Below are 10,725 nucleotides of genomic sequence, written 5' to 3'. Positions count from 1 at the left end.
ATGGCCTAATTTGCATAATCAATGTGAAAATTCTATGATTTCGTAATGGTGAATGATGAGAATGTCATACTTGGGTCATCTGTAAGTTAATCAAAAGTTAACATACATCACGATGCATATATCATGTTAATGCAGAGGTCATTTGAACAATTAAAGAAGAAATTTACATTTACATATCAAGATCATATTTCATGGAGGTATGAGGTCTCGGAATTCTAGTTATAGAATTTCCTCATTAATTATGCAAATTAAGTCCTCATTTGCATAATTTGTATTTTATTATGTACATCTCTCTCTCAGCTACCTACACACCAAAAATAATGAAAATATGTTGTTCCTGTCTGGACTTATTGGCTTTTAAACATTTCGCCAGAAAGTGCCCTGCAGTTCCAGAACAAGCCGCTAGGGGGCCCAAACTCATATGACTTCTTCCCAATCACGAGAGCTACCTTCCATCAAAATTTCATGACCCTAGCATGTCCAGATCGCGAGATATCAAAACCGGAAGTTGCGCTGCAGTACCAAGGGAAGCCACTAGGGGGACCAAAATCTAATCATTTCCAGTTTTCGTCACACCCTACCAACACACCAAGTATGAAACCAATCCATCCAGGCGTTCTTGAGTTATCTTGTTGACCAACAGACGGACGGACAGATAAACGCAACTGAAAATATAACCTCCATGACACATTTCATGGAGGTAAATATAACCTCCATGACACATTTCATGGAGGTAAATATAACCTCCATGACCTAGGCATCTTATGATAGCCCCAAAAGCTACGATAGGTGCCATGAAGGCAACATACCAGGCTGGCTTGTAATTCAAACATTGAATTTCAACTTTTAATCAAACCACTGCACTGTTGGGCCCAAAATATGAGCATTTTGGAGTTGATTCAGAGGCTGAAATGTTTTGTTTCTTTTGCAAATCCAAAAAAATGAAGCGGGTGAACCCGTGAACCAACAAATCAAATTGGTGTGGCCTAACTTGTTGGCTTGCCAATATCACTCAAGTACTGTAAATGTAATGGCATCTTCAATCACCAAATGGCCTAAAACAAAATAGGCATACCCCCTGCACAGGCTTTTAGATAGGGGGGGCGTCCGGGCGTCTTTTGGAAAATAGGAAGAAATTGGACGCCCTACTTTTTTGTTGGACGCTGCATGAGTTCATTTGAGTTATGTGATCAACACAGCCAACCCGAACACTGCAGGGATATAACTGGTAAATCACTGCCTATAGTGATTCCATGGTTAGGCCACGCCAATTTAATTTCTTGGTTAACGGATTAGCCCGTTTCATTTTTTTCAGAATCAACTGCAAAATGCTCAATATTTTGCCCTGAACAGTTCAAAACAGTCCTTTTCTTTCTAGTTGTTACAGTTATTCCATCTTTCAATGTAGTGGTATCATTAAAAGTTCAAAATTCATTGTTTAAATTTTGAACCAGCCTGGTGTGTTGACTTCATGGCTCCTATATCGTACCATTTTGGGCCATGATAGGATGCCTACTAGTAGGCCTGTTTTTATTTTCTTTTCTTTTTTTTTTTCCCCCGCCCGCTCCATTATTTTCCTAGAAAAATCCATTAACCAAGAAATTAAATTGGTGTGGCCTTAGTCAAGTAAACACAGGTACCTTTCAGAACTGGCACGCCGTCACGATCAGTTATCGCAATCCCATAAAGTCCATCCACCCTGCAGGTACATAGAAAACATACATCTGATCATACATGTACATCCACACATAACATGACTTCATACTCATACTCATAGGGAGTAACTCAAACCCAAACTCCCAATGTTCTTATAAATATATATATTAAACATCACACCAGGTAACTAAACAATTACTTGAAATCATTACGTGGTTACATTGACTCAAAGGAATATCAGCATAATTTGGAACTAAAACATCAACATAACAGGTACTAGTAACTCACTTTGACATCAGCCTAAAGATGTATCTCTTCAGATCCTAAGAGGCAGAAAACATAATGATCATAATATAAATAAGGACTGTTGTAAGTTGTAACGTATGATCTATTTCAATTGGAAAAAATCAAGACCATAGCATGTCCACTCAGTCAGACAGTCACTCTCACTCACTCACTCACTCTCACTCACTCACTCACTCACTCACACTCACTCACTCACTCACTCACTCACTCACTCACTCACTCACTCACTCACTCACTCACTCACTCTCACTCACTCACTCACTCACTCACTCACTCTCACTCACTCACTCACTCACTCACTCTCTCTCTCTCTCTCTCTATTTCTCTTTATTTGGATACCCTTTAGCCAAAAGGCTTAGTCTTCTAGGGTTCATTCGAGAAAAAACAAATTACAACAAACAACATAGTATAAGTAAAAACACACGCATATAACACAAAAAGAGATTTACACTATATAACTATTAAGGCTACTTTCTAACTTAAACTATAGGCCCACAGCAATATAATTTTTGTCACAAATTCCATCCACCCCCCTCCCCCCTACTATGCACTGCCCTCGGCACATATCGTCTGTCCAAACAGATATGACGTTAAGGTTGCATTCATATAACGCCTGGAATACTCACCTCTGCCATCCCTTTACTTAGTACGTAGTTATGTTAGATATCTGAAGATATTGACCAAATTAGTCCACGTTTCTACCGCGCTGCAGTAGTGTGTGTGTGTGTGTGTCGGCGAGGAGGGTTCCGGGTCTTGTGACCTCATATGAGGTTCTCTCATTTGTCGCTATGGGGCGCTTTTTAACTGAGTCTCGTCGGTGCTTCAAGCATATCAACGGATTACGGGAGGGTTCTCTAAAGTCCGAGGAAGTTTCAACCAGAGTTCTATTTTTCTAGAGGTATACGACCTCATCTGCTCGCAAAATAACGTCAACCTCTAAGACCGACATACTAACGTTAACGTTATTAATTTATAACGTTATTAATTTATCAAATAAATAAATATAACCGTTATAGCATTTTGTTTCGTAACCTGCTAGTCTCCACCCAGACTCCTTTGCAGGCTCGATGAATAGTAGAAATCGGCTTAAAAAGGGGGATTTGCTTGGCCAGAGGAGTTGGTCGATCAGAGAAGGAAATGGACCCTCCTCTGGCCAATTATATCCCCTGTTTAAGCCGATTTCTACTATCTATTATTGGAGTGTGCCTTCATTTATCACAGTCAAAGTCCGTTCAAAACTTCAGCCAAAACAGGTACTTTAAAATTTCTGAAGTAAGGAATATAACTGTTAACAGAAATTTAGCGGACACATATTTCAACATCTTTGTGGCGGCGTAATTTACAGGCCAGGACCAATATTTTGCAGCGAGTTCTGGTCATCTCATCAACATAATTCATGCAATCGCATGCCCGTAGCCATATGCATGGCCAGGGGGGGTTCGGATGGACTGATTCGTATCATCAGCGGGTCTGGAATCGTATAAAAACTACCTACTTTATCATTGAATAAAAAGTTATCTCTGATTTTTTCTCTGAAATCCTCTCAAAAACGCAGGAAATGCCATTTCAGAAGGTTCATTATTAAAAATTTTTCGGGGAAGCATACCCCCGGCCACCCCGCGCTTTGGGCGCTCGCCTCGGCGCTCGAGGTCCCCTCAAGCAGTGAGAAGAACCCCCCCCCCCCCCCCATTCAAAATCCTGGCTACGGGCATGAATCGGTTCATAATTCATGCAATGTGCTTTATTCCATCGTCCCTATGTTCACGCACACGTACCTTGAACAATCTTATCGTTTACTACCTGTAGCAACATGCCATGCGGAACCACGTATGAACCAGGATACAGCAGCACTACGTAATACGTGCCGTATATACACAACACTGACACGTGTAGCATCCGTGTTTAGTCACTCCAGAAAGCTTGTTTTCATTCTTTCATAGAACATTTTCACTACTCCTGTAGTTGTTCGGTTCTGTACCAATGGACCACCCTTCTCGTGTACTACTTTATGTCTTGTTCCAAGCGATATTGTGTACAACAGACGCGGGATATTTCTCGGCAGTCGCTCGGCTGGAGAAACTGGTGCAAGAAGAGAGAGAGATCGTGTCTGTGGTAAAACAGCACATTCAGGATGGCGGGAAAGTGTCTGCAGATATGCAACGGTAACTTCGCTCTGTTCGTTGTGTTACATCATGTGTGTAGACAAATCATTGCCACTATGGGAAAATCACATCGACAAAATTTCTGTCAGACTCGAATGTTTCATTGTGAAAACGTGTGGGGGGGTGGATTTGGCTACCATTTGGCTGCGACAGTCGAATGATTCAAAATCTTAAAAACATACGAGGGTTGGTCGGGAGGTTCAACCATGATTGGATGGTATTCGGCTATCCAATCTTATTTAAAGGCATCCAATGCGACTTCATAGCAGCAAAACCGGATATCCTTATATTGTGAATAAGGAAATCTTTGTGATATTGACACATACTGCTTCATAATTAGCACATTTCAAGTCATATATTTGGGCATTTAAAACTGCAGAAACAAGCCCCAAGATGAGTCCTTTTTTATGGGTGGTACCCTAAATATCAGCCCAGGGCCCTTCCAGTAGCCGTTGTCCGTCAGAATTTTGGGAATTATTGCTCCATGAGGGTCAATATACTTTGGGACAGTGTGGTTTCAACTCTGTATGTATGATAAGTGACTGTAATATTGACTTTGAAAAATCGGTTTTCCAACCTTTATGGATGCCTTAAAAGTTAGCAGAACTCCAGTTCATATACGGGAGTAAGTCTGCACTGTTCGGTGGTTAAATCTGACTCTAATTTAACAAAGTTCATTTCGATTCGTATAATGAGGTAGGTGTGGTCTAAATCTATCTGGTCACAGCCTTTCCGAACGTCAGCCGAACCTGGTCGGCTGGAAACAAATTCGCGGGAAGGTCGTGAGTGTACATGTGTGACAGGGTCGAAGTAGAATCGCTTTATTTGTATTCACCAGTTTCCCATCCCCAGAATGCTTAGCGAAAACAGGGGGTCTAAACCTCATTTGCATAGGACAGGAAGGCATCGGAATGATCCTGTTGACAGCTTTTTCACTGTGTTTTGAGATGTTGGGGCATTTTGTGCTCAATGTTAAATAACTTACAAAGCAAGTCAATTTGATGCTGATCCAATAACTATCGTACAGTTGAATTCGTTGCCACCAAGCGCAGTTTGGGCCTCATCACTCGAAAGCTTTAAACAACTCCTGCAATTGAATGTACAAAGATTGAGTGTAACAAATCGTTCGGTGTTATATTATATAGATAGCTGCCGAAGGGCGGTTATACCGGCTATACCGACACAGATACAATCAATCGATCAATCTTTATTCAAACAACTAGCAGACGAGAGTCTGAGTTGAGTTGTTTTTACAGTTCATAAAATTATACGTTAAACTATACTAATGGTTTAAAAATTACATAATTTACACGATAATAACACAAATTCGCTATAATACCTATTTACACAACAAGTAGAGGTAAATGTCAATACGACAAGGCTAAAGACTTGGCTATGGGCTTTGTTAAAGGTTTCAGACACTTAAATGATATGAGGGCAGATACTGCACTAATTAACTAGCGTTTAACAGATCAACAATGTGAGGAATGGGCGATTTTTTTTACCGTTCTGTGCGGCAATATGGTGTATCAAACTTATGTGCAGAACGCGTTCTCCTAGCGGAGCTCCGGAAGATCATTTCAGAATCGAAAACTGCAAGAAGTAATAGTTGTGCTGTGCTCATTTCAGATATATCAGCAGTTGTGGCGACATATTTTCGGTGGCGGGGCGCGACCATACGGCACAGCAGGCGTCCCACCCCGTCAGGGCGTACCTCCTCATCAAGCGACTCAGTAACATCTCTTCAGCAGAGGTCAGCATGCTGACAGGTCAGTAATCAACAGTTTATTAATAAAAAATCAGCCTTGCAGGCAGTACAAAAACAAGCTGAATAACACTGATTTTTACCTCCAATGGATTGTTATGATATTTGTTATGTATTTAGGTCTTGACGTATCTGAGAAAAACATTTGTTGAGCGCCCCTAGCGGATTTCCTTGCAACTGCAACCTCTGATTTTTGTATGTTTGTTCGGAACATACCATGGTCATTCGTGCTGCTTTTGGTATATGTAGATAACATTTTGACTCAGGAAATAGGTACTTTGTTTTTCTAGGAGACTTTAAAACAGGATAAAATAAGAAGAGATGCTCGCGATAAACGGGTTCATATGGTTTTGGACTGGCAAGTAACTGGCAAGTACATACTAACAAATTATACATATTATATTAGCACTTATTTTGATAATAATTTTTATTCCATATGTACGTTGTAGTGGATAAATTTAGAGAGTAATTTAAAAAGAAAGGAATATTGATAAATATCAACAATGTAAATAAGAGGCATGACTTTCTTATATTGATGACACCCAAATGTGCCTCAATTTTCGTTCATTTTCAAAATTAAACAAATGGCTGAAACAAATGAAAACACAGTGATCCGTGACATAATTATTGAGAGATGTGGTCCTATGTGTGCTGTCGTATTTTGGGATTTTTGGGATGTTTGAATAGTTGTAGCTGATAGAAGGTCAGTACAAATACCAGATTCTTTATTGACACAACAAAAAGTACAGGGACTTTTGTATGGTCTTCTACAACTAAAGATCTAACGAAGCTAACTACATTGTGTGGATAACTTCATCTTAAGTACAGAGTCTTCTTGGCTTGGCTTGGCTTCGTTTTCGAAGATTTTCAGGGGCCCTTCTCTCTCCTACGTACAGAGTATATGTATGCGGTAACAATAAAGGTTTAACTATTCTCTAACATGTGGTCTCTAAGATCGAAACATTCTTTAATGTATTTTCCTATTTGAACACTGTATTGGTTATCTCCCTTGAGGATGTAATTGAATTTATCTTTAGGATCTAACGTATTGAAATCAGTTGAAAAAGCGGAAAGAAAGGTGAACAGCAATAGGCACTTATCATTGTATAGTGTACAGTCCATTGTGAAATGGTGCACATTATCAATCATTATAAAGACTAAGCTTTAACTTCCAACACTTAGATTACAGAATTGGGACTTACCCAAATTTTCGGTTGACTCCATCAACCTTGTTCACAGAATGGACCCGTCTACTCTTACAACGTGACGTCAGAGACACGTGACCGTATTAGCGGGTCATTCGTGCCAGATAACTTGTGTCGCCCCCCGTCTCTGTTCAGGGTAGGTATAGTTATCTGGCACGTATGACCCGCTACTACGGTCACATGTCTCTGACCTCACGTTCCAAGAGTAGACGGGTCCATTCCGTGAACAAGGTTGAACCGAAAATTTAGGTAAGTCCTAATTCTGACTTGTACCAACACAGATAAACTTTCATGCTAAATTATCAATCATGTTTGGACAAAATGGACAGAACCATCAATCACTAATCAACAACACCCCTTTATTCTTGCATGTAAAGGAAAAGAGGTCCAACTCCCAACCGCTGAAGACCTACACATGACGGCACTCGCACTGATAACGCTTCAGGACGTGTATAGTTTGGACATGCGCAGCCTTGTCCAAGGGCAGATTGTGATGGCGTCACAATCAACCAATGGCGAAGACCCTGAGATGACCGAAATTTGTAGTAAGGATCCGGCCTTTAGACTGGAACTGTCAGACACATACTATATCGGGGATGTAGCGTGTAAAGAAAATAAATTTTATCACGCGGTGTTATGGTTCAACCTGACCTTAGAGATAATGAGAGAGAAGAAACAGTCAGTGACCAACCAGGCTGGTCTGAGGATGTCAAAGGTCTTACTGAAACTAGCGGATACCGTACAGAAGGTAACCAACTCTTGACTTGAGTGTGGAATATCCACAGCAAGAGCTATATCTTAAAAGTTCATCTGTGTTGGTAGAAATCATTATGATGCCAGTTTAAACTGTAATTTCCAACACAAGAAATTTAACTCACCCAAATTTTCGACTGTACAACTCCAGTCGGTCAAGGAATGAGCAATCCACCGCTTTTGTGACGTCACGCAGATAACACACGTGACTCCGTGAGCAGTGGATCATAGGTTGCAGAAAGTCTGTGGCGCCCCCCGTCTCTGTTGAGGGATGGTTGTAATGCCCTGATGTAGATGGCCTCTTTAATCCCTCGTGCAAAGAAATCCGGTTCTGAGTCCAAGATTCTTACTTTGTCCATTGAGACTGAAGCGGTGGATTGCTCATTCCTTGACAAAGACTGGAGTTGTACAGTCGAAAATTTGGGTGAGTCCAATTTCTTGTGTTGGAAATTACAGTTTAAACTTGATTCATAATAGCAAGAGCTATATCTTGTGTTGTTAAAATTAGACCTGCCGCCGAGAGACCCGGTGCGTCTTTACCACTAGATGTACCCGGTCTGACGTTAACATGAAGGCTTGTTGTAAAGAATTGTGATGATTTTTCACAAGAATCATAAGACAACCTTGTACAAAAAACATAATTTGTTACATATATAGTTACACATATAGAACCTAGTGAAATATTAACCAGAGATTATTTCTTGGACCTGTCTATTTAGATCAAGTTCGACCGGGCTCTGTTTATGGCAGTATCAAAGTTCGGTAAGTTTGTATTTTCGAACCTCAACAAGTGTCTCTATGGATTTTGCCTATGTGGGTACCAACAACGAATGGAAGCTATAATGCCATGGTTTTCAAACATATGAAAAGATATTGTCAATTTTGGGCATAAAACTTTTATTGCATAATGTTTTGGAAAATCTATCTACCAAAATGTTTCAGGATAGTCTGGACAATACCTGAATATACGAGGAAAAACTTACAAAAAATACATTTCACTCCAACTATAGTATAGGTGAAATATAACTAATGCTACATGCCACAGGAAATTGTGACTTAAAATCACGCTAAAATTTGTTTGTTTTTCTCTCGTCTTTTTGTCTGTCAGGTGCGACTGCGCAGAAGACAGATGCCAATGTTGAAGGATTGACGCTCATCTCAAATCTCTTAGAAAACGCCACATCGTCGCTAAGGAAGCCTATAAGAACGGAAATACCTCAAGTCAAGTACGAAAATCTTTGCCGTCTTGGAGTTCTCAAGGTTTGGTACACTTTTGTCAGACTTCTTTTCATTGTTATAAATAAAGTCAGTTGTGACTAAGAAAACATAGAGTACGGTTTTTGAGGATTTCGAAAATCCCAAAGTTAAGCCAGTAAGCAACCGTACCGAACAGTAATATAATAACAGCGGTTATTTTAAATTTAAAAAAAAACAAGAAACAGTCATACCTTCATGAAATATGTAGAATTTTTCTTAATGTTTTTTTGGGATTTCTCTAATTGATTATTGAAAATAAGGTCGTAATTACCATAATATATTTTAGTTTGTGGTTTTCTAAACTCAAATTACAATATGTTTGCGTCTGAAACTCCTATCCTTTAGCCATGTTTCATTTCAACATGTCTTCATTAATTATGCAAATAACTTTACATTAACATAATATATGCATAGTATTAAGTAACTTACACATGTCACAGGGTATAAAATTCCCATCATTCACCATTAAGAATTTTTTCATTAATTATGTAAATTAGGTCATTATTTATCTGTTCATGTTCAACCTGCCATAGACTACCTATTTTACATGACAATACTATATGGAAAACACTTCAATTACATAATTTACTCCGTAATTATGCAAATAAAGCCTTCATCTCAAGACCATAGAATGTTCAGGACAAAAGATACGAAAACCAGTTGTGCTGCAGTACCAAGGTCAGCCACCAGCATACCAAATATCATCACAATCCATAAAGGCGTTCTGAAGTTATGCTGACTACAAATGTGTGGAAACACACACACACACACAGACGCGCCAAAAACAATATTGAAACTTGACCTTGGTCTTTCTACGACCTAACAACACACCAAATATCATCACAATCCAAAAAGGATAGCTAAATTGATGATGACTACAAATGTGTGGACACACACACACACACACACACACACACACACAGAGACCAAAAACAATAGCCTGGTTAGCAAACCTATCATAGCTCCCGAGTGTCGGTGTCGGGAGCTATGATAGGTTTGGTAACCAGAATACAAAAACAATCCCTCCACTTTTCATGGAGGTACATGTAACAAATTAGCTTATCTTGCTTACACAGAAACAAGATCCACACTCAACGCTTGCCTGTAGATACGTCCGCTCCAGCCCGTACTTCTACCTCAGCCCCGTCAAGATGGAGCCTCTCCACCAGGGAAGCCCATTGGTTGTTCTGTACCATGACGTCATCACTGACAAGGAGAGCAACTTAATGAGAGACATGGCGCTCAATAGGGTAACACGTGACATCGACGTTGTAGAGTGCAAATCAATGTTAGGTTTTATAACAAAGTTTTCTGGAAAGTTGGTTACTTGTGCTACATGCTCAAATAATACTTAGGGAGTGATCGCCGTTTTGTTGGATGGTTGGCTTGTGGTTGGTTGGTTGGTTGGTTAGTTGGTTGGCTGGCTGGCTGGCTGGCTGGTTGGTTGGTTGGTTGGATGGATGGTTGGTTGGTTGGTTGGTTGGTTGGTTGTTGGTTGGTTGGTTGGCTGGTTGGTTGGTTGGTTGGTTGGTTGGTTGGTTGGTTGGTTTGTTGATTGGTTGGTTGGTTGGTTAATTGGTTGGTTGGCTGGTTGGTTGGCTTGTTGGTTGGTTGATTAATT

The 10,725-nt window shown here is 40.0% G+C and overlaps 2 protein-coding genes across 2 annotated transcripts in view; one reads left to right on the top strand and one right to left on the bottom strand.

Moving 5' to 3' along the window:
- LOC109471750 (ragulator complex protein LAMTOR3-A-like) overlaps positions 1 to 2,654 on the bottom strand; it is an 8,571-nt gene extending 5,917 nt beyond the window's left edge. The window contains exons 1-3 of the mRNA XM_019771101.1: positions 2,589 to 2,654; positions 1,945 to 1,979; positions 1,641 to 1,699 (exon numbers count right to left, since the gene is read on the bottom strand). Of these exons, the coding sequence (XP_019626660.1) occupies positions 1,641 to 1,699; positions 1,945 to 1,979; positions 2,589 to 2,597 (103 nt within the window). The 5' untranslated portion in view covers positions 2,598 to 2,654. The remainder of the gene's footprint in view (positions 1 to 1,640; positions 1,700 to 1,944; positions 1,980 to 2,588) is intronic.
- Positions 2,655 to 3,883: 1,229 nt separating this feature from the next.
- The window catches only part of LOC109471749 (prolyl 4-hydroxylase subunit alpha-1-like), an 8,429-nt gene continuing 1,587 nt past the window's right edge, over positions 3,884 to 10,725 (top strand). The window contains exons 1-6 of the mRNA XM_019771100.1: positions 3,884 to 4,124; positions 5,754 to 5,893; positions 7,472 to 7,842; positions 8,567 to 8,609; positions 8,956 to 9,107; positions 10,181 to 10,354. Coding sequence (XP_019626659.1) covers positions 3,943 to 4,124; positions 5,754 to 5,893; positions 7,472 to 7,842; positions 8,567 to 8,609; positions 8,956 to 9,107; positions 10,181 to 10,354 — 1,062 coding nt within the window. The 5' untranslated portion in view covers positions 3,884 to 3,942. The remainder of the gene's footprint in view (positions 4,125 to 5,753; positions 5,894 to 7,471; positions 7,843 to 8,566; positions 8,610 to 8,955; positions 9,108 to 10,180; positions 10,355 to 10,725) is intronic.

This window comes from Branchiostoma belcheri, unplaced genomic scaffold (genome assembly GCF_001625305.1).
Source record: "Branchiostoma belcheri isolate BF01 breed outbred unplaced genomic scaffold, Haploidv18h27 scaffold258, whole genome shotgun sequence".
Taxonomy (NCBI): domain Eukaryota; kingdom Metazoa; phylum Chordata; class Leptocardii; order Amphioxiformes; family Branchiostomatidae; genus Branchiostoma; species Branchiostoma belcheri.
The sequence above is the reverse complement of the archived record's forward strand: the minus strand, read 5'-3'. Positions and strand labels throughout refer to the sequence as shown.